Source organism: Ammodytes marinus (genome assembly GCF_949987685.1).
Source record: "Ammodytes marinus genome assembly, chromosome: 4".
Taxonomy (NCBI): Eukaryota; Metazoa; Chordata; class Actinopteri; order Uranoscopiformes; family Ammodytidae; genus Ammodytes; species Ammodytes marinus.
Window position 1 is genome coordinate 25,792,217 of NC_137233.1, and position 22,510 is coordinate 25,814,726.

Genomic DNA, 22,510 nt, shown 5'->3' on the forward strand with positions numbered 1-22,510 from the left:
GAGAGAGAGAGAGAGAAATAGAGACAGCAGTGCAACAGTAAAGGAATAATCGCCATTCTTCTCCTCCGCTTAAGCCTCTTTCATATTGCGACGCTCAGAGGAATAATGGCGCCGAGACTAGGTCAGCCACTTAACCATCTCATCCAACACACTCCACAGCAATTACTGCTCGGCTGGAACCTCTGCCGGAGCACATTCACATCTTGTGGCACTGAAGCAGTTTCAAGTGCAATAATAACAACAAATGCATGTGTTGCTGCAGGGGAGAAAGGACTGCTCAAAAACATTCAAACAGTAAAGGAGAGTTTTTGATTTGTTAGTCATAGAAGCATGATCAGGGGAAGCTTCGTGCCAGAATAAAAAACTAACATGAACAGATATATTTGACAGAGGTTCAGTGGAACCTGATGGTGCTCTGCGCATTCCCCGCAGGGAAGTGTCACAGTCGACCGAATTTCCTACATTTCACACTCACTTGTTAATTAAGCCTATCCTCATATGCCTGTCCCGACACAAAGCAATGAAGCATGATTAGATATACTGAAACAAAAAGAACGAGCGCTGGAAATGTTTCTGGGTAAAATGGCATTAGCCCTGGTCTCATTCTGCACCAGTTAGACAGCGTACATAATCAGGATTATCTTTAGCATGATGGGAAGGGAGTGGGAGAGACAGGGGGGGGAGAGAGAGAGAGAGAGAGAGAGAGAGAGAGAGAGAGAGAAAGAGAGAGAGAGAGAAGAGTGGGTCATGGGAAAACAGATTTCCCCCTCAAAGTCACTCATCCTGGTGACGGATTGCAACAGTGGTGTGGTGATTAACACGCAACAAAGGCAGAATAAGCACTTTTGTTTCCATATTAAATAGAACAGTTTCAGTTCTATTAAAGCCACCAGGATTTGCCAGGATCATACATATCTGTGTCCATGAGTGTACAGCTAAAAATACATTTCTGAACTCTTTTTAACCACACCATTTCAGCAAGGAGTGCTGGATTTTTGCACAATTTTAATCAAATGTATGTGAAAAGGAAAACTGTCTCTATTTTGTTAACTTAGTTTCTATTGTTAAAGTCTTAAACATCATTGACAAGGGATCCCAGCTTCATTGGTCATATACTACAGTCAATGTCATCTTTGGCTGGGGCAGACAACTTATTTTACAGAATGATACACAGACTAAATGAGTTAACTAAATGCAATGGAAACGCGATAATACATTTCTAGAGTCGCCACTTTTATAAGGCTTCTCATTATAAGGTTTTCTCACTTGGACATTCTTTCTCACATCAACTGTCACAGTGAAGAAGACAGAAAATCTTCAGCAACAGGGTTGTATTGATGCCCGATGACTACACCATCAGCACATTTCTCCCCACTGTCCCTGCTTCCTGCATCAAAGTTGTGAGGGACAGAAGGGTTTTTACTTCCCACTCTCACACTTAAGTATCTGCAATAAAGTGAGGACAAGCTCAACAGCGTTTGGATAATTTCTCTATTCTGGTGTGGAAAGTTTTCTTAGCTTTCAACAAAGAAATGCAGTGAATAAATAAACCTTTATACTATAACTATACTTGCGACAGCTGGGTCACTCACCACCGACCCGCTTCCATAAAAACATTTTTAAAGCCATGCCATAAGCAATCTTCAAACTTTCAGGCTCTTGATCAGGCATTATGTATCACATAACTGTATATTTGTAATACCTTTTTTCATTGGTTGCCAGCTGCGTTGTGCAAGGGATGAATTATTACTTTCATTATCTGTTTTAAGGTATTCCTACCACAGCTATGCTGGTGACATTTTTTATTGGGCCTTTGTTTACATGAACTGTAATGTCTTGTTTCTAGCTCCCTCTGTGGTTTATTTAATGACATAACACTTCATAATTCAAGGATTTGATCAATCAAGCCTCTTTAGGGAAACTAATGTGTGGCTGTACATTCTTTGTCCTATTGCACCACTTATGTCCTCACACCACCAGATTTAAGGTATGTGCAGATAGTGATTCACTTTAAAAGGGAACATACGCTATGCTGCATTGTTAACATGATTTTTTAAAAGTGAGATAACAGTGACATATACATGAAATAGAATGTACACCTTTTATTAATGAATATATCAAGATCTGACACTGATAGTTGAAAATAGTCAGCATTTTCACATTTTAAAGTGCAGTGCAGTATCTACAATATGGAGATGAATCACCATTTGAGTTTGCTGAGGTGCATCCTCTGGATTACATTGGGGAGTTTAAAGCATCCACACTGAATCATAGAGGACAAAGTGCTGATGCACTGCTCTCAACGGGCTCTAATATTCATGATTGACACACTTCAGGTCACACCCTACACAGTGATGTCACAGCGGTCACTGACTAGGGTGTGGCAAGCAAAAGCATCAGCCTTGGAAGTTTGAATGGTAGTGCAACAGCAGTTTTCATACATCTACTGTAGGACTAGTAGAATTATGATTTTTTTAAATAAAGATAAAAAGGGAAGCACGATTTTCGGTTATAGACAAAACTCTTAACAAATAAATAATACAATTTCCAGTGATGGATAATTCCTATTTTTACTATTTCCCTATAGTTTTCTTCATCATTTGAGCTACCATCTTTGTGTTTCAAGTCACTTTTAACCAATCAAGACTCAGGCGGTAACAATCAAAATCAGAGTGTACACAGCACACCCTCTGGACTGGCTGTGCTTATCTGAAGACACCGCAACAGTTTACTGCTCCATGTCGTTATCATTCTGCAGCGTTTTCATTGCCAACCCCCACAGAGTCACACTGGAGATGAACTGGCCGTCACTGGACCTGTAGGACCCACTACTGGGCCTGCCAGAGGAGGTCAGGGAGCTGCAGTGATTGTCTGTGGCGGGCAGGTATGGCCTCCCCACCACACCTCTGCTCTCCTCCGCCGACATATTCCCATTCTCTGCATAGGGTCCGTACACAGCCTCCTGAGACAGGTGGGGTTTGGCCAGCCTCGTGTGGTCTGTGGTGCTCAGGGTGGCACTTCTGTCCTGGTGGTTGGAGGAGAGGAGGTGATGTGGCACAAGCGAGCGCAAGTCTGGAAGGGAGGTTGTGGTAGAAGCTGGTGGGCTGAGGTGCATGATGGGAGGTGGAGTCTCTATATGTGGTGTTGGCTGTGGTGGTGAAGGAGAAGGCGTTGAATGTTTCTCAAGCCCTGCATGGGGCATCAAGCTGGGGAAATGCTGCTCTCTGGTTGAGGCAGGAGGTTTACTGTGACCGTCAGGCTTTGGGAACGGGGCCGCTCCATCTGAGCTACAAGATGGGTCTGGGCTGCCGGTGCCCGGGCTCTCGGCTGGAGCCCCCTTGCAGTGCATGTCTCTGTGTCTCCTCAACATGGCCGACCGGGTGAAGCTCTTTCCACAGGCGTTACAGACATAGGGTTTCTCACCGGTGTGTGACCGTATGTGACGCAGCAGGTCACCTGAGCCGAGGAAGCACTTCCCTACGTTATTTGAAAAACACACAGTCAGTGTAAACATAATATGCATCCATAAGCTACAGTAACTCAAGCAGTTATGTTCCTTTGGCTAGCTTATAGCTCTACTATATGTATTTTAAATTTAAATATAATTTTAAGCTGGCAATTTGTCCACAATAACCATTCTACTTAAATTTGACTGGACTAGACTCTTCTGTTTCAGAACCAGAATCAAGTAGGTTGTCAGGAAGTGACATGAAATTGGAAATGTGTTACCAGCGACAAAAATAAAAACAAGCTTTAGATAACCATTTGGCTAATTTGTTAGACATGGCAAAGTAGTCGATAAGGAGACCACAAATTGCTGTTAAATAGTTAGCTATACCATTCATCAGTGGTTGGCACCAAATGTAGTAAGAGACATATCGATTATAGAAATAGTTGCAATTTTTTCCTGCTTCGGTTTTCCGTCTAATCAACTAGTCGTTTGAGCCCTAGAATAGAGTTTTATGCAGTATCTATCTACCTTGAAATCTATTTGAATAATACTTCCAATAAGTGTGTTACTTACCACAGGTGGCACAGCTATGTGGTTTTTCCCCAGCATGGCGTGCCTTGTGCTTCAGAAGCTTTCTGTGCGTGTTGAAGGATTTTCCACACTGGTCACATGTGAACGTTGTGTCTGTGCCGTGAGTCCTCTTGTGCTCCTTGAGATTACTCAAGTTGTTAAATCCTGAGTCACAAGACAAGTATTAGTTATTAAAAAACACTGGACATATAAACACAAACTGTCACAATTATTGAGCTGGATCTGTGAACTAAGCGGCTCACTTCAATATTAATAATCTGTACAGTTTCAACTTGAGATGAATGAGAGACTGGTATTCAACAACAACAGAAGCAATTTTCTTAATCGCTTCTGTTGAAAGCAGTCATTTACCTCTTCCACATATATCACACAGATGTGGCTTCTCTCCTGTGTGGACCACTTTGTGACGATGGACATCCCCTGCTGCAGTGAAGCTGGAAAACACAGATGAATATTCAATTCCTAGGCAACTGTTGGGACAATTAGGGCTGTGTAATATAGGGAAAATATGCTATCATAAAATTGAAACTGCTACAGTGGGGATTTATTAAAAAATAGTATATTCTAATTCAGTTATGGCCACAAAATTGCCTTGATATGCAAGTTAAAGACTGTAATAAAGATGACTGATTCTTATCGATATACTGAACCTGAAACAACGACATATTGCCACGCAACTATCAAGCAATTATCTAAAGCCAGACACATGCATACAATAAGCAGCTAAATTAAAATAGTTTTAAAGGCGAAATGGTAAAGTCTGTGTAAATGTAAATGAGGAAAATGGATACATGAGTGTAATTTACCTTTTACCACATAACTCACAGATGTACGGTTTTTCTCCAGAATGCCGCCGCAAATGCGTCTGTAAATTTCCAGCCTGTAAAACAAAATCACTCACGGTATATATCTCATTATATTTCCCCTATTGAAGAATAAATGCAGCAATTCTGAATAATACGCCTGGCCGTACCTGTGAAAAGTTTCTCCCACAAACATTACACTGAAATGGCTTCTCACCTGCAACAAAACAAAATAAAGATTTGTGTCTTTGAAAATGAAAATATTATTACAGTTAATAGTGACACGTGTTATTGTATTCCATGTATGGTTAGTTAGCTAGTTAGTTATAAACAGTAAATACCAGTATGTGAGCGCTTGTGCAGCTCTAGGTTGCTCGGGTGTTTGAAGATCTTCCCGCACACCTCGCAACAGTACTGCTTGTGTGCCGTCTGCTGCGGGGGCTCGGGCACAGTCTTCAGAGTTGGCTCCTCTTGGATCACTGGCGGAGGACTGGGAGGATGTTCATCCGCCGCTGTCTCCATAACCTCTTCCCTGGGTGTGTCGAGTTTCTCAACGGGAGCCTCTGGAGCTTGGGTCTGGACCACCGGCTCTTCTTGAAGACTCTCTTTGGTACAACTTAGGACGGGTTCACTGACCGCCTCGGCAAACATCTCTTCCAGGGCCTTCTGAGAGCGGAGGTAGTTGTACTTCTTTAGGTACACTGCCTTCTTTGGCCGCACTAGCTTGTTGAGCATGGAGTCTGCCGGGCTAGAGTTGAGGGCGTTTAAATTTTCCGAGGGTGTTAAGGAGGAGATGGGGTTCTTTTCAACTGCCATAGGTGTGCATGGAGGATTGGGCTGAACTGTGTTTGCTGAGCATACTGGAGTGTGGCTGATTCCGTGGCTGACTCCGTGGTGCTCTTCCATCAGCACCAAAGGGCCTGGGCCTTGATTAAGGTCATTATTAGTCTGCATGGCACTTTGTTTGAAGTACTGCTTACTGTAGAAGTTGCGTAGCTTGTAGCCATGGACAAGCTGTTTTTCTACAGGGGCGTGGGTGGCACCGGCTGTGTCACAGTTTGAGCTGCTACCGGGCACAGACACAGGCATCCTTTTGGTATGGTCTAAGTCACTGCCGAAGCCAGCTCTCTGTGTGTCAGAGTGCCCGTGGAGGTCAACATCGTGAGAAAGACTGCTCCCCAAGAGGCAGTCGTGCTCAGAGCTCAGCATACCTGGGAGAGAAAATGTGGGTAATTCCACTGGTGGGGGACAAGGCTTGAGGAAAGCATTACACAAGCCTTGGACGTTGGGAACCTGCAAACACAGAGCGATATCCAGGAGTGCTTGTACGTTGTCTTGGTTGACGTCGAGATGGGAGGTGTACATGTAGTCTAATATTTGCCCGATTCCACCGACGTCCTGGATAACCAAGTTGAATACCTCATTCTTCTGACTGGGGGAATTTTGGAATAAAGACCTGGAACGATCAAAATAGTAATTTTCAAAACTGAGATAATTGAGCCCAGTGATAAGGACGGAAATATTCAACTGGTTCACCAATGTGTGGCTACATGACATATATTTAAAAGACATAATGGCACCTGAAATAGGAGCTGAAAGCCGCCAAGACATTTTTGTGGGCTTTGAAGCAGACACCTTTGACCACCAGCATGCAGTCACAGAGCAGCCCCTGGATCCTCTGCTCCTGGAGCTGCTGCAGGAGGTACGAGCTGTGGCTGGACAGGGTGTCCATGGTCACTCAGCTGTTCAACCCCTCAACTCCAACTCCATTCAAACAACTAGGGGGGGAAAACATATACTAAACAAACAACACATTTTGTATTGATGAGATAATAATTATCCCAACAGTCAGCTAGTCTTCCAAATGTATCCTAATTTCAAGTGAAGCCAGTGACTCCTACAGGCAACACTTTTCAAATAGCCATATATTCATATATAAATATATAATTCAACAACCGCGCAGACCGCAGAATCCAGTGTGTCTGTTAGGCCTTTCACACCAAAATGAACCAAGAGTCAGTTCCAGGCTGGTGTTGGGGTCAGTTCAAAACTGGTTACAGCCTTATCCCAGTTATGAACTGGTTGGTTTCACATCGACCGGAGACAGCCATGGAGCCGGCAAGAGAGCAACGTCATGACGTCACTGTAAACGTGTGTGTACGTCACCCGACGCCGCTGCTCTTGTGGCTAACGCTAAAGCTACCGCTAGCTTTAAGCACAACAACAGCGGCGAATACGTCTTATTTTTACACTTGTTGGCTCTCGCTTTGCTTTCTTAAGCAAACAGGACCCATACAGCGTATTCTCGCCGGTCAATTTGATCGCTACGTTCGGTAATTATGTTATGTTTACGTCTCGTAGTAGCGGTGTTTTTAAATATGGCGGGCATGAGGTTTGAGTTGCTCTGGTTGGTCAGGATAATCCCTCCCCCAACCGTTCGCGCAAGCAGTTCTTATCAAACCCTGCTCAATCCTGGGGTATGAGTTCCCCCGGTTTTTACGGCCCGGAGCAGGCTCTCTGGCGGTGTGAAACCAAAACACTGGCTCTAACTCCGAACAAGCCCAGAACTAGCTCCGATTTTGCGGCGGTGTGAAAGGCCTATGTGACGAGACCACCCATGCAAAAATTTGACGAAAACTGCTAACGAGCTAACTGCAAAGCTATGCTAACCGACCCGTGAGGCACACAATCCCCTCGAGACTGACATTCCGACTCAAAACTTAAATACCTACATATTGTAAATGCATGTACGTTCGTCATAAAGATTAGTCCAAAACCTGCATGTGAGTAGTCCTCCTTTTATTTGGATGATGGGTCACATTCGAGTGTAACACACGTCACCCCACTTCCTGGTACGACCCTGTAATTGGCGCAGCCCCCACAACATTAAGCAGATAACATGAACAAATGTATAGATAAGTGGTGGTGTAATATATTGTAACGAATTGGAGTAACGTGCTGCTGCTTTTAAAGTCAGTGAGCACATTTAGCTACTGAAAAAATACACAAATACGCTCCACCCTGGCCGGAACTCTTATTTGCTCGCTTTTTCTACACGGAAGACTTATGGTCACGTGTGTTTTGAAAAGTTCACACACGCATGGAACCGATTCGTTGCGTTGTTGAAATGCGATTTTGGAGCCAAATACGTTTAATGTCGTGACACGGCGTTCATACGCTTTGAAAGACAATCTCCTCCGTCCGCCAAATAGTTTTATTTGCCAATTGCCAGCTTTAGGCAACGTTAGCTCCCTTCTTATTGCATTACGTTACCTTGTTCCGCCGGGGCCCTGTGGCCTGTTGGGTCAGGACTTTGCATGAGAATTGTAGCAATTTCGGTTTATACTTTGGTGTTGCTTTTTACCATTCCACATTCCGTTAGCATATTCTGTTGAATCGAAGTTATTGTTAAATCTTAGCCGGACAGAAGTGTCTTTAAAAATGGTCTTCTTCACCTGCAACGCCTGTGGTGAATCCCTGAAAAAAGCTCAGGTTGATAAACACGTGAACATATGCCGAGGCTGCCAGGTTCTATCCTGCATCGACTGTGGAAAAGACTTCTGGTAATGACCGAGTGTCTGCTTGTCTTTTCACTAGCTTCACTTTACCTTGTATCTCATGGGGTGGGACGTTTGTTTAATGGGATCTATCTGTGCACGTTGAACAGGGGTGATGACTACAAGAACCATCTAAAGTGTGTGAGTGAAGATCAGAAATATGGAGGCAAGGGCTACGAGGCGAAAGCAAACAAAGGGGACGTGAAACAGCAGCAGTGGATCCAGGTAAAACGCCGATAAACTATGCCAGACCGGTCACTGCTGACGTTTCGTGTCTTAAAATCAAGTCGATGTGTTGTTTTTATTTTGATGAATCTTGTGTTGAAGAGAGTCCAGGAAGCCATGAACAAACCTGGAGTCAGTGCAAAGGTAAAGAGTGTGCTCCAACAAGTCAGTTCGTATGACAACGTCCCAAGAAAGAAGGCCAAGTTTCAGGTTGGTATAACTTCTATCTTTAAAAATGATCCCTGTGATGAACAATTGTCTATTATTATTTTTTTTGTATATATAGTGAATGTTTGCTTGTATGCTTGAACTAACCAATTCATCGTTAATGTTCTATTCCTCAGAATTGGATGAGAAACAGTCTAAAAATATCAAACACCAGTCTTCACGAGGAAGTGTGGAACATCATCGCTGCAGCTGATAGCGTAAGTGTCAACTGCTTGATGGTTTGCTTTATTGTTTTTTTCTGTGACTGTGTCCCTCTGCATATCAGTAGCTTAGCTTAGTAGTTCATTTCTGAAGTAAAGTTATTCAATTGTAAGATTCTCTCCGTGGTGTACATTAGAAACATGCTACAACGATTAGCTATATCCTGCAGTATACTGTATATTCCCACAAGGGTGTTTGCAACTGTTTACAATTACAGTATTTGAGATGGCTGGTAAGTAGTTCTGCTCTAAAGTCATTAGAGGAAGAGAAAACAGTTCAGTTGTAATGAATTATGTAGAGGGGGAAAAAAAATCTTTAATATTTTTTTCAAAGTATCCCACCTGACTTTCATTACCCACCTGTTAACCCACAGCGTCCCGAGGCCCCCCAGGACACTAAAGAAGCTAAACAGACCGTGCCTGAGGTCAAAGCGGACGCCAACGGAAGTGAAGAGCAGAACGGCGATCCTGAGGCCAAGAAGAAGAAACTGAACAAACGGGAGCGCAAAGAGGCCCGCCAGCAGAAGAGTGGGAAGGCTCCGAAAGCCTCCAGGGAGCCAGAAGAAGACCAGGCAGTCAACAAGAAAAAGGACAGGAAGAGAAAGCAGAGCAGTGAAGAGAACGGAGATGAAGAGCAGAACGGACACGGCGATGGGAGCGAGACATCCAGCAAGAAAAGGAAGACAAGTAAGACATTTTTTCCGACTACCGTAGATGTTTAGTTTGAATTTCTGTGTATTGTTACGTACGTATCATTTAAATGTAATTCCAGCGCTTCAGGTAAATTAAAGTCTCCAAGTAGATATGTCTCTGTGGAGAACTCTCTCACCTATGCCCCAACAAACTCTGGACTTTAAAGGCCAGGACACACCAGTCCGACTCGTTCCGACTACCCAAAAAATGGAGTCGCCGTTTCAGGAAGCTCCAGTCTTCCCGTCGCGGCCAAAAAACACACCGAGACGACTGCTTATTTTCCGTACACTCTGCGCTTGCGCGGGACGTAATGTCTCCACAACAGCAGGCGGCGCTAATCTGTATTGTGGCCCGAAAAAATACGAAAGCCGGAAATGATGGGACAGCTCTCTAGAGCATAAACATAGATAGAAATACGTATTTATATTTATGGACCATAAGAGCACAATTTTTAGCAGAGAGTGTCGAGCATGGTGTCGAGCAGTCAACAAGGGTTGATGCATGTGAGTACTCTCAAAACGAAACGAACAAACACATTAAAACGATGGCTAGCTGTTGTTAGCTGTTTGTGCTACCCGCCTCACTTCCGGGCTTCACTGATTCGCTAGCCCTCCACCAATCAAATTGCTCCAAATTAAAGACAGTCGGCCGCCGATTGAACATGTTGTGGGCTCAAAACAAGCGCGACGACCTCTACGTCGGCCGACGTCACGGCACACACCAAACAGATTCGTGTCCCGACCCCCTACCGACACTACGACGGCGATTATCTGGCCGGTGTGTCCTGGCCTTAAAACGCCCTCCCATTTGCCCCCAAGAACTCTGGACTTTAAACATATTTATTGCCCTCACTGTACACTTTCAATTTCTTCAGTCTACTGCATTTAGCACATATTGTAAATAATGTTCCACATATTGCACATTTCAATCTATTTACTTTTTTATTTTAATCTTATATATACCGTTTTTATCCCTTTTTTTTTAACCTTTATTTATACAGGTATATCCCATTGAGTCCGAAGACTCTTTTGCAAGGGAGACCTGTTTTCCTTTCCCACGTTACGATTCACACACACATTCAAAAACCGATAGCAGGCTAACTATCGACATTCACACGAGGCAAGGTGGGTGAAGTGTCTTGCCCAAGGACACAACAACTATGACACAGGTGGCAGGGCGGGGATCGAACCGCCAACCTTTTGACCGCTCTACCAACTGAGCCACAGTCGCCCCAATCTTGCATTACCTTTTGCACTATTTAGAATGTATTTACTGTAAATACAACTTATCTTATTTTACCAAATGTTATCCTGTTGTTCTTATTGCACCGTGGGTCGGAGACCAACGTTATTTCGATTACTCTGTATGTCTGGCACATATTTTGCGATTGACAACAGGTCGACTTTGACTTTGACTTGACTTTAATTGAATAGTATAATTGCACGTGTTGAGACTTCTTAATATATAATTGTTTTATCTTCTTTCTTTCAGTGGACCAAGAAGCAGAGGATTCTGCCTCAGAGGAGACTGAGGATAATGCCGTTCCCAAAGGTAAGGGTTGGCCACGTCAATGTGAATAGCATCTTTTGAGAAAATAAATGATGGTGGATAAGAAAGAATAAATCCACTAGGGGTCAGTGTTTAACACTACCCTCAGTAAGGACCCCTCCTCTCATCACCACCACCTCCTCCTAGTTGCAGCTAATTATGTTTCTGTTTAATTAACAGGCAAATTTAACTGGAAGGGAAATATCAAGGCTGTACTGAAAGACTCACCTGACCAGGAGCTGGCAGTAAAGAAACTCAGGAAGAAGGTGGGTGTTTCAATAACTCTATGGACACAAAGCAGCAGGTCTTTGTTCAACATCTTATCTGACTTAAAGCCAAGCATGCAAATAATTGTATTTGAAAATGATAGCTGTCATTGGTCAAATATGATAATTGCGCGTTCTTTTTTTTACAGATTCTGGCCGCGTACTACTCTTTCACTGGTGATGGAAACTTTAAATCGGAGGAGGATGTGCTAGCACTGTTCAACAAGAAGATCAACAAGAACCCCAAATTTAGAGTGTTAAAAGACAGAGTTAGACTAATCAAGTAGACATTTTCCTCTCATTCATGAAATGTATATTGTCCATATACCTTTACAATTTAAAAGCCATTGTTGTCTGCCATCGTCCCTTGGATTGTTTTGATACAGATGACATAATCTTGAAGATTAAATAATTTTATAACTGAGTCCCGTGTCTTGTCCTCTTCAGTTATTTTACAGATTGTAGCGGCCTAGTCAGCACAAGGAATACTTTGACAAATTAGCTTAGAACGTGTTGGTGTTGTTTAATGTATAAGATGACATTTTGTGATAGACGGCTGCCTCGTTACACATTCCAAGCCCACGGTAAGGCTGGGAAATGGCACCTTATCTGTGGGATTGGATGTTGGCGTGGGGGAAGGGAAACAGGAGAGGTGCACCTGAGGTGAATTTGACTCTCACACGGGACGAAGCTAATGCACATTCCTCGGCACCCCGAATGGGGTTCACTTGGCCAGGGACACAGAAGCTCCATAGAAGCAAGACGCTTGGTGTCAGCCTCAGGTGAAGTTGTAATGCTGTCTGATTTTCCACCGCTAGAATGAGCAACCTCTTTTCCCCGTGTGTACACACACACGCACACACACACACTCATACACGAACACACAGGAGTTACAGGAAGAGATCTGCCCAGCTTCATGAAGCTCTGCTAATCCCAGCAGGTTTAACACAGATACTCATTCATCACACTGCTTACCTGTAATTGTATATTGCATACTTTGTGTATTAGTCAAGCTGTTACATAAGTTTGCTAGTATTTTAAAATTGTGTTTTCTGGTCCTCAGTGGTTTCACAGTAACATGAAATGCTTACAGATGATTGCCTTTATCTGATTAGTGATAGTGATGAAGGGGAACATTGTTTTCCCTTTAATATTAAAGCTATAGTGTGTAACCTTGTCATATAAATCAATGTCAGTCACATTCAATCCATAGCCAGCGTATACAAAGTTCTAGTTTCACTAACAGCTTTAACATCATACCTTTGTGGTGGCAAGATGTATTGTAGGATGATTAGTTTTATATGTAACTAAGAACCTGTTTAGCGTAGCGGATTGAGAGGAGATATTCACTGATTTTGACTCAAAAGCGATTTTGACAAGTGTTCCCCAGAATCACTGACTCCACCTTTTATTATTTCAATTAACAGCTGCATGTTAATTTGAAAATAAAATATGCACAGTAATAAAAATAAAATGCATGTGTTTGTTAAATGACTTACTTTTGTACTTTCTGAACTAGATTAATTTCCACATACATTAATTGTTGGTCACTATCATCTTGATAAAAATGAGATAGCCTATATACTTTATATCTAAAAAAAATACATTTAATGTTATTTATAATTAATACAAAATTATCAATACAATATAAACTTACTTCGTATTAATACTTTTATATTTGTTAATCTTTAATTTAACTGACATTTATTTGATACACTATACATTTTTAGTCACTATACTTTTTATTCTTGATTATGGCAGGTTCGGGCCTCCATACCTATTAGTTTAGCTAAAGTTTTTGCAGGTAAAACAAACCCGTGTTTGGTTATTTCCATGGACGGTTATTTCCATAGATAGGCCTAGTATATAATAGTTATACTTATTTCTAATCCAAGAAGAACTACAAGTGTCGACGTTCACGTGCGTCATATAATAGCGACGCCGTGTCTATCAGGAAGTGCCCTCAATTCTCCAGTTGGCAAAAAGCTTTCGTGATAGCATCAACACAATGATGAACGATACTGATCTAGCGACGTTGCGGAATAGGTTTAAGAAAGATGCGGAGTTTCTTATGCGAACAACGACATCGGGTGACGAAGATGAAAAGAGTAAGCTTCAGAAACAGTGTAAACCGTAGCCTACATAACAGTTAACGTTATTAACAGAGTGGTTCTTAAGTCTAGGCTGGGGACTGACATGATCCATACAGTAAGACCAAGTGGCTTTAAGTCCAAGCTAACCTTAGAAAAGTGGGTAACGTTTATGGTTTAGTTTGTTGAATGGCCAGTTTGTAGGTTGTCTTACAACTAGTAGTTAGTTTAGGGTTGTAGCCCGATTTGTACAGTGGACACTTGTCCAACTCGAGGCCCTCACTGGCAGAAATCCAGCAATTCTTGATTGTTTTGACTGTGAGCAAACGCTGTGTCAGCTCAGCAACTTAATACAGGGAAACTCTACTCCAGTCTCCACTGTCCTCAATCTGAGGGTCATCTCTTTGCCAGTGTAAACCGATAACTGTAATATAAGCAATAGACAAAACATTTGTAAAGTATCCGTTCCTTTTTCATTAATGGCTGCGATTCTCCCAGCATACATACCACCGGTGGTCCTGGTAAGACGACTTATATATTATATCATGTATCTATGATAGATGGACCACTAGGCAGGCACAACTTTGATAAGGAAAGGCCGACTACTTGTTAAGGGCGTGGAGTTCATTGTGAACTCTGCACAGAGTTTACCAGCATCCTAAAGCATTGCAACAGTCAACACTAGGCTTTGATACATAAATCAACCAGTAAATTATAGAGATTAATAGCAGCCTCTCTAAGAAGTTGAACCTGAAAAGGAAAACCTGAAAGGTTTGGAATTTTGCACATTCTCTTAAGGCAAAACAAATCACATCTTTGGTAATAAAATCTAAAACTCCTCCTCTGCCTCTTTGTAGTTGGTTTTCTTTGAGTCATGTGTGTCATGTTGTAACTTCACTTTGGCTAAACATCTGTCTAAACATCTTATTAATGGCAAAACACTTCAAAGGTGGAGTCATTTTATCATAAGTCTGCATCCATCTCAATATATAATGGAGTCATCGATTCTAGAGAAAGCTTATTGTGTGACAGCTCCTGGCACCTCCTGATTGGAAGGCTTCCAAATTGTCAAAATCAGTGAAAATCTCCTCACGATCAGCTACCTGTCCGTACTGTAAGTGGGGTGAAATAAATCAAGTGTTAATACACAGTATTAGCTCTGTAAACGGACCAGTTGTTAGCAACGGTGGGCCCCCTTTGGTTACATATTAGTTTACAGAGCCTAGGCTATGTATTAACACCAGATTTCTTAGGTAGCGTATCGTGAGGAAATATATTCCCCGTTTTTGACAAAAAGTGATTTCGTCAACAAGCCTTCTCCAGAATTGCTGACTCCACTTTGAAGTCTAAAGTCAAACTTGTGTGGGTATGTGAATTGTTGAGTGGTTTTCAAGTGTAAATAGCTAGGACTTAAAACTGTTCTAATCTGTACCTGGATTTCTACTTTTATGGAGTCATCATGGACTGCAGCATGCTTGTGAAGGGAACACGTAAATTAAACTATTTGTTGACCATCCTCCTCTTTTCAATAAATTTCAGGTCAGGAGGAAAAAGATGCGAAACCTCTCCCTCGCATTAACAGACACTCCATTTTCTGGATTGCAGCATCTATAGGCGTGACCTACTACGTGGATTTCCTCCGCAACATCATGGAGAACGATGATATCAAAAGGTGATGTGTTTTGAGGGAGATACAAAACAATTTCCCTGCAGATCTTGTTCAAGCATTTTCTGTTTTCGACAACACCATCTTTTGTATTTCAATAGCTTGAATATGTCTTTTATATTTTTCCAGTTGGTGGTTCAACGTGGGACTGATACTCCTCGGGATCTGCCTGTCTCTGGCCATGTTTTGCATTGTGTACCTGGAGTGGTTCAAAGGTATCCTGCACTACGACCAAGAATACCCCGCCATTCCTCCCATCACCACTGCAGCCTTCATTGCAGCATCTTGCAGGTAAAATAGCAAAATAGACAAGTACTGTATAAGAACTACGTATAATAATTAATATGCTGTAAACAGTTTATAAGAACACCTTCTGTACGGTATCCCTCCTATTTAAATGCTTTGAATTTACTATTAACAATTATTTGGACACATAATGGGATGAACAGGTGACACAGTTAGTTGTCCAATTAATCACTAAAACTTTCCTTTTAGAAACAACATTAAATTGTGGAATATTTGGTCACATTTTAAAATGTATTTGTTTACTTTACAAATGTATGTAGTAGTATCTGCTTTTTAAAACCCATACATAGTAGGGGAGAGTGGCCTAAGTTGTGCCGGTGGGGAAGTTGTGCCACCCCTTGTTTCTAGAAAACCATAGCAGAAATTGGAAATGTGACCACATATTTAAGAAGAGCCATCCATTTGACTCATCATGTAAAGAAGGGAGAAACCTGGAATAAGATATAAGCATATTTAAGCTAAAAAAAACTGTTTTTGCCTTTCAAAGTAAAATTTCCATGATCAAGGTTTTTTGATTATTGTGTCTGAACAATTATAGACACGTTTGAAAACATTTGACACATGTTTTAGTGCTTTAGTATGCTACACTTTGTGTCTATATAGTTAGCACAATGTCAGCCCTAAACTGCTGCATCATGATTATTATCCAAAATTATGGGGATGGGGTGATTTGTGCCAGAGGGCCTGGGGTGAGTTATAAGCAAGTAAGTAAGTGAAATGTATTTATAAAAGCAGATTTATAACAGTTTGCACTGTCCAAAGTGCTGAACATAGTGCATTCAGTAGGTAAAAATGAAGGTAAAATAATAATAACAAAAATAAAAGACATAAAGCCCAGACATCCACATATAAACAAAGATAGTAGTGCAGAGGTAAGATAGTTAATTGAGAGGAAAGACCAGGGTGTACAGATGGGGTTTGAGCCTTGATTTAAAGGCAGAAATGGAGAGGGAATCGCATATGCCAGGTGGCATGGTTGGTTCTACAAGGGCAGAGCAGCTAGTGCAAAGTAAATTTCTGAGAGTTGTGCCATTGGCATGGCTGTATACGCTGGTCACCAAAAGAAAGTGATTGTCTACAGTAGCTCAGAAGAGACTGACATCTCCATTCCACTTAACGACACCACTGATGAGAGTTCAGATGGCCAGAAAGATGATGATGCTGACTTTGTCATTGTGAGCTTTGCAGGTAAAACCATTAGATCGGCTAGGCCTTGTTTAAGAAAATTGTCCTTCAAACTTTGTAAAATATTTACTTTAAATAAACCTTAAATAAGTGATTATCTAATGGATTTGTCTTGCATTACAGTTTATGAGATATATATCAATGGCACAATTTACCCCATGGTATTCTCTCTTGTACACCACACCGGGGGCAAGTTGTGCCACAAGACAACTTTTTTCCGAAAGCTATATTTCTTAAACAGTTTATTTCAGATCCAAAGTTATTGTTGCCGGGGATGCACAACACCCTGAAATATATGTACATATTTGAGTTGGAGACTTTACTGTCAAGGCCTCACTTTAAAATCACTTTGAGTAAAAAGTGGCACAACTCAGGCCACTCTCCCCTACTGATATTGATATCAGCCTGGAAAATCCAATGTCTAGCAGGAGTTTATTTACTTAAATCAGTGGTTCTCAATTATTTTCTGTCATGCCCCCCCTATGGGACATAATTTTTTTCGCGCCCCCCCCCCCCACCCTAAATTGAAATACTATTGAGAACCTGCTAATATTTATTTATTTATCTGTACAAAACCACTGTATGAGTTTCTGGCACGAGCATTCTGCATACAATCACCTTATTATCAAATTAGATAACAAAAATTAGCTGAGATAACTTCTGCAGCAAAAAAAAATCAAAGTTCAGTTTATTAGCTCAATTTGTAACATTTAAACAAGACTGCTCAGTCTGTGTGAATCTCAGGACAGAGAAACAAGAGCAAATGATTCACTGAGGTTTGCATTTCATTCAAAACATTTTAAAACTGTAAACATAGTTAAGGTGGTGTTTTTTATTATTATTATAACCAATAACCAATAATTAATTAATGTTATTATTAGTCTACTTGCTTGATTTCTTTTTAAATAGCCTACAGAGACACTTGGAGACACATGTGGACATTTATTTACTGCAAATTGCGCCCCACCATTTGAGAAGCACTGACTTAAATGGAGTTTTTCTTGATCCTATAACCCCATTGTGTAGGGCGCCCCCCCCCCCCCCCCCCCCGGGCCGGGCCCAGCAGCAGACCCGGGTTCGATTCCCGTCCGCGGTCGTTCTCTGCATGTCACTCCCCTCTCTGCCCCATTTCAGCTCTGTCTCTCTGCACTATCAATAAAGCATAAAAAAAAATGCCCAAAAAATATCTTAAAAAAAAAATGGATGGATGGATGGCCTTGATTTATAAACTGTGGCATGCAATTGCCCCGTCAGCTTGCGAGTCACGCCTGCTCAATGGTGGTAATTCAATATAATTTAAATCACATTTCCTGACGATTCTCAACGATTAGTTGATGGGCTGCTTAGCTTTCTTTGTCCTGTGATAAACTGATCTGGCTTGTTTAAACCAGGAATCAATGTTCATATGAATCTGTCTTAATTGTAGTCACTGTGAAGAAGGAGTCAACTGCTGAACTATAACATTTGGATATGCCATTTTTGAAGGGTGGCCACTGTTAAGCTTGAACTGGTTTTCAGTGGAGTATGCTCGTTCTGTATGTTTGTTAGCGGCTCTAGAATGATTAAAAACAGCACATGTAAAAAGTAAACTGACATTCTACAGCACATCTTTTTACCACATTCTTCACCTGAAAAAGGCTGTGACAGCATGTTTTAAAACAATGCAAATTTCTAAGTGTTCCTGTTTTTCACTTGCAGCTTTAACATGGCACTGTGGCCTGTGTGGTCCTTCTTCACTCCAGTCATCCTCTTCACACAGTTCATGGGTGTGGTCATGTTAATCTCTTTGCTTGGATGAATGAGACAGGTGAGGGTGATGCCTTTCTGTTGGTTTAATTTTCACAAAATTACTTTTTTTATGGAAATGATAACACTGTATTTGGCCGCAAATTGTGGATTTTTTGTAAGGTCAATAAACATGACACAGTAATACCAATGGTTCATACCTTGGCTTACATCATATTGTTTACCATTGCTTAAATGAATATCTCAAACAACCTTCAAATTGCAACCCTATAACAATCTGCTTCACTGCTATGGTATCCAGAAAGAAAACACACTGGCAAAACACTCCAACAACAAAATTAAACACACACCCTACACTACACAAGTCTCGCTGTTGAAATATGCAAAACAACACATGCATTAAACATGGCACCCGGCATTTTGAACCACATTCAATGTCCACAAAGTTCATCTCTTGAAAGATTTAGAGTGAGCTTTCTCAATGTTTATTTATATGAATATATACATATATTTTGTAACTATATAAAATATAAGAAATACTCCGAGATGAAATTGTGCTGTTTTCTTTATATAACAATGGGCCAAAGGGAAATTATAGTATTACAATACATGACATATACAGTAGAAGCAATTAATGCAGTATTATACATCAAAATGCCCCGTAATACAAGATAGCTCCTTATATATGTACTTGGACGTATCATTTCCAAAGGCAGTTTCACAGTGTTTCATAGTGCAATTTCTATGTCATTGTGGAGAAAGTGTAGCCTGGAATTCCAGACCCACATCTACGTAGAACGATATAGGGTCTGGCCACGATCAATATAACTTCCCAACTCAAGGGGCGGCACTTACACGTGCATTTCAAATACCACTGCACGCAATTTGATAGCACTATGACCAATCAGAGCAATGAACAAGTCATTTAGCAAAGAGCGGGCTAACTTTTAAATTAAACTTTTGCCGTGGTCGGTCGTCAAAACAGGAAATTCTTCTATCTTGCTAATGAAAGATTTGAGTGCCGTCTTCCAAACCGTTAAAGCAGCTACGAGTAACATTTAAATATCTTTTAAACAGCCCCATGTTTCTTCTGATAGTCATAAATTACCTTTAAAAGCAAACGAGACCATCAGTGCAAAGAAAGACGTTTTTATATAGTTTTTATTACTGCGTTTGGTCTGGTCGCACACCCAGTCCGATTTTCAGTTTGCGCATGCAGGCTCTATGGTCACATAGACACACATTGGTTGCAGATTTCAGTGTAGCGCTGCAACGCGATTTGAGAAGCCTATCCCACCAGGTGAGGGAAGGGGAGCGGGAGCCTTGTTTGAGACAGTTATTTGTCGTCATAATGACTGATAACGGGGCTGAACCATCAAAGAAAAAAAGAAAACGCAATGAAGAAAAGCTAAAAGGAAGAGTGATAGACGGGCGGGAGGAGGCGAGGGCGTTGCCAAGCAACGTGTACACAATTACACGGGAGTGAACTAGACTGCAGTGTTTACTCCTAAATGAATGAGCGGTACTAACACAAAGTTTACTTTGCCTCACCATCATCAGATGACCATTATTCATTTGACATAGTCATTATTAAACACATAACCAACAACATAAACACATAACCTCATCGTGACCCTTACTAACTGCCGTTTCTCGCTTTCTGTGAGGACACGTAATCTTTCAGCTCCGTGAGAGTAGTTAGGTGACACTGCATCAACTCATTGCAATCAGGTGTGTGTGGCACTGACCGGCATTAGTTGATGCAGAGTCACTAACCACTCTCACGGAGCCGAAAAGAGTCCGTGCCCTCACGGCTTTCAACACACGGACATGCACTATATTGCGCCCTAATCAATTGAGACTGGCACGATCAGCACACGCTAGAAAACAGCTTTACGACAGCTAGCGTCGTAAAAATACTACCGCTTTGGGCCGCCAACGGACAAAGTTACTCATAGTGGCTTTAAGTGTCGAGGTCTATGCCGCTTCAAACTCAAATGTATCCGCATCCATCTTTGTTGTTTACTAGCACGGCTTCGACTGTGCATGCACAACACTGTCGTCATCCGGTTACATCCGCCTCAGAGTCCCATACACAGGGCTCTGGCCTGCCCATATCAGATAGAACGATTTGATTGGTAAGTCAGAATTTTCTGACATCGTTAATGACCTTCAATGGAGAGTGTCCAGACCAACAGGCTGAGCAAATTGTTTTGCAAGTGACAGGTCTGGATTTCCAGGCTAGTGAAAGTGTGCTCCTTTTTTGTAAAGTTTGCGTCACCGAAGTCACTGTATATCTGCTGACACACTGACAAGTTTCACTTAAACTAGTGCTGTGTCTGAAATCGCGCACTTCTATACTTACACTTACTTTTTTGAGTGCACTTTGCGCAAAACCGGAGAGTGTCAAGACGCAGTGCACTGTAAGCTCCTCTGTGGCACACCAAAAACGGTCTAAAAGTTGAGTGTGTACCGATGGACACTTTCCACACTCAACGTCCACCATCTTGTCTACGTAGCAGAGAGGGCGGGACATTAAAATCAAAATAGAGGAGCTTAAAGCAACCATGGAGACGGACGTGCTCTACAAAAGTTAAATTACACATTTGTTCTGTTTTTCCGTACAACTACACTACTAACGTGCCTGTTTTGGCTATCGGTAACGAAAGCAGCAAAGAAATACCAACGAAGAAGAACCGTCAAAATGCAAAGTAATTTCCGGGAGGTGCGCAACGGCAGTTTTGACAGTGCACTGTAGAAATGAGAGCACTGCGCCAATAAGTAAGTGTACTGTAGGGATAATAAAGTGCACTCAATGTAGGTGTACTTACGTAAGTGCGCGATTTCAGACACAGCACAAGATCAATATTCACCAAGTAATTCCTCTGTCTTTCCCAACTTTCAGAGATTACCCGTCTAGACCCACACCTGTGCATTGATCATCTGAACCAGCACAGTATTGATGGTTTTGACTGGGGCTGGTCAGCAACTATCTAGTGCTGACACTTCAACTGTCTCAATTTCTGATTTGTCATTTGTGTGTTTTTCTAAAGAAATTACAGAAACAACTGTGTTAATGGATGTGATGCCATGTGCTGAGTACTAACTGGCAGACAGCACTTATGAGTTCTGAGTGTAATGAATGAATGTTTGAGAAAAGTCCATTTTAACAGCAGATATGTTGCCTTGTTGTAGTAGGAAGGGTGTTAACTGATAACAATAACAGTGGCTCTGTTCTATTTAAATTTCTCAGTGACAGTGAGCCAGCATGCACAATGCCAGGGCCCTGAGACCAAAGCAGCTAAATGGAATTCAGCCATCTTTTATTTATTTACACCAGTGGTTTTCCTACATGTTTAAATGTTCAAACGACCTATATGTTGAAAATGCGTGTAGGAAAACTCAGTTCCACAATTTCTAACTGTCTTAATGAAACTTAGCTTTAAAATATTTTCTTATTTTCCTAGAAGTTTGTTATGACCAATGTAAAAGCTTTTGCTTGTATTCTGTAAATAGCTTTTTTTCTTCTTATTTAATAAACGTTTTGGACTGATTTCAATACAGACTAAAGTTGTTGTTATTGCTTGATGAAGCACAACCATGAACAAATCCATAATTCAATCATTTGCTACAGCACAAGATACAGTACCACTTTAAAATGTAATTGTGCATCTAAAACTCTTTAAAATATCTTCAAGTAAACACTCATGTGATCTTTTGCCCTGTCTATCAAGTGACACATTTGTTCAGCAACACATTTAACCTATTTGTCCTAATACAGACTCAGTTACCGGGTGGTACCCTGTCAAATCTAATGCAATCCAATCCAATATCCCTGCAAAGAGATTTCTATCTTGAGAAACTTCAAAGCTCATTTTATTTTACACTGTCAAGAGAGCCGATGAAGCAGATGTTAGTTTTTGACGCTGTTGTTGTCGATGGAACTGACTAAAGT

At 41.4% G+C, this 22,510-nt stretch overlaps 3 protein-coding genes across 3 annotated transcripts; 2 read left to right on the forward strand and 1 right to left on the reverse strand.

The window, feature by feature from the left end:
* Positions 1-2,625: 2,625 nt before the first annotated feature.
* On the reverse strand, positions 2,626-7,746 carry zbtb49 (zinc finger and BTB domain containing 49). Its single transcript, XM_080026803.1, has 8 exons — positions 7,578-7,746; positions 6,426-6,623; positions 5,187-6,301; positions 5,016-5,062; positions 4,849-4,922; positions 4,394-4,476; positions 4,025-4,186; positions 2,626-3,477 (listed from the first exon to the last, which is right to left on the reverse strand). The coding sequence occupies exons 2-8, from the start codon at positions 6,575-6,577 to the stop codon at positions 2,729-2,731; spliced, it is 2,382 nt and encodes a 793-aa protein (XP_079882929.1). The 5' UTR covers positions 6,578-6,623; positions 7,578-7,746; the 3' UTR covers positions 2,626-2,728.
* A 181-nt stretch (positions 7,747-7,927) lies between these two features.
* lyar (Ly1 antibody reactive homolog (mouse)) lies at positions 7,928-11,987 on the forward strand. Its single transcript, XM_080026804.1, has 8 exons — positions 7,928-8,408; positions 8,513-8,627; positions 8,730-8,837; positions 8,972-9,052; positions 9,430-9,742; positions 11,240-11,299; positions 11,477-11,562; positions 11,712-11,987. The coding sequence occupies exons 1-8, from the start codon at positions 8,287-8,289 to the stop codon at positions 11,847-11,849; spliced, it is 1,023 nt and encodes a 340-aa protein (XP_079882930.1). The 5' UTR covers positions 7,928-8,286; the 3' UTR covers positions 11,850-11,987.
* A 1,559-nt stretch (positions 11,988-13,546) lies between these two features.
* Positions 13,547-22,099, forward strand: tmem128 (transmembrane protein 128). The gene is made up of 5 exons (XM_080025560.1): positions 13,547-13,670; positions 15,192-15,324; positions 15,448-15,609; positions 18,508-18,616; positions 21,461-22,099. Exons 1-4 carry the CDS (start codon positions 13,571-13,573, stop codon positions 18,605-18,607), a joined length of 495 nt encoding a protein of 164 aa, XP_079881686.1. The 5' UTR covers positions 13,547-13,570; the 3' UTR covers positions 18,608-18,616; positions 21,461-22,099.
* The last annotated feature ends 411 nt before the right edge of the window (positions 22,100-22,510 follow it).

Coding starts and splice junctions, on each gene's coding strand:
- zbtb49 (XM_080026803.1), bottom strand. CDS start 6,577: ATGGACACCCTGTCCAGCCACAGCTCGTACCTCCTGCAGCAGCTCCAG. Junction 6,302..6,425: donor GCTTTCAGCTCCTATTTCAG/GTGCCATTATGT, acceptor TGATCGTTCCAG/GTCTTTATTCCAAAATTCCC. Junction 4,187..4,393: donor GTGTGATATATGTGGAAGAG/GTAAATGACTGC, acceptor CTTGTGACTCAG/GATTTAACAACTTGAGTAAT.
- lyar (XM_080026804.1), top strand. CDS start 8,287: ATGGTCTTCTTCACCTGCAACGCCTGTGGTGAATCCCTGAAAAAAGCT. Junction 8,838..8,971: donor GAAAGAAGGCCAAGTTTCAG/GTTGGTATAACT, acceptor TCTATTCCTCAG/AATTGGATGAGAAACAGTCT. Junction 11,563..11,711: donor TAAAGAAACTCAGGAAGAAG/GTGGGTGTTTCA, acceptor TTTTTTTTACAG/ATTCTGGCCGCGTACTACTC.
- tmem128 (XM_080025560.1), top strand. CDS start 13,571: ATGATGAACGATACTGATCTAGCGACGTTGCGGAATAGGTTTAAGAAA. Junction 15,325..15,447: donor GAGAACGATGATATCAAAAG/GTGATGTGTTTT, acceptor ATATTTTTCCAG/TTGGTGGTTCAACGTGGGAC. Junction 15,610..18,507: donor TTCATTGCAGCATCTTGCAG/GTAAAATAGCAA, acceptor TTTCACTTGCAG/CTTTAACATGGCACTGTGGC.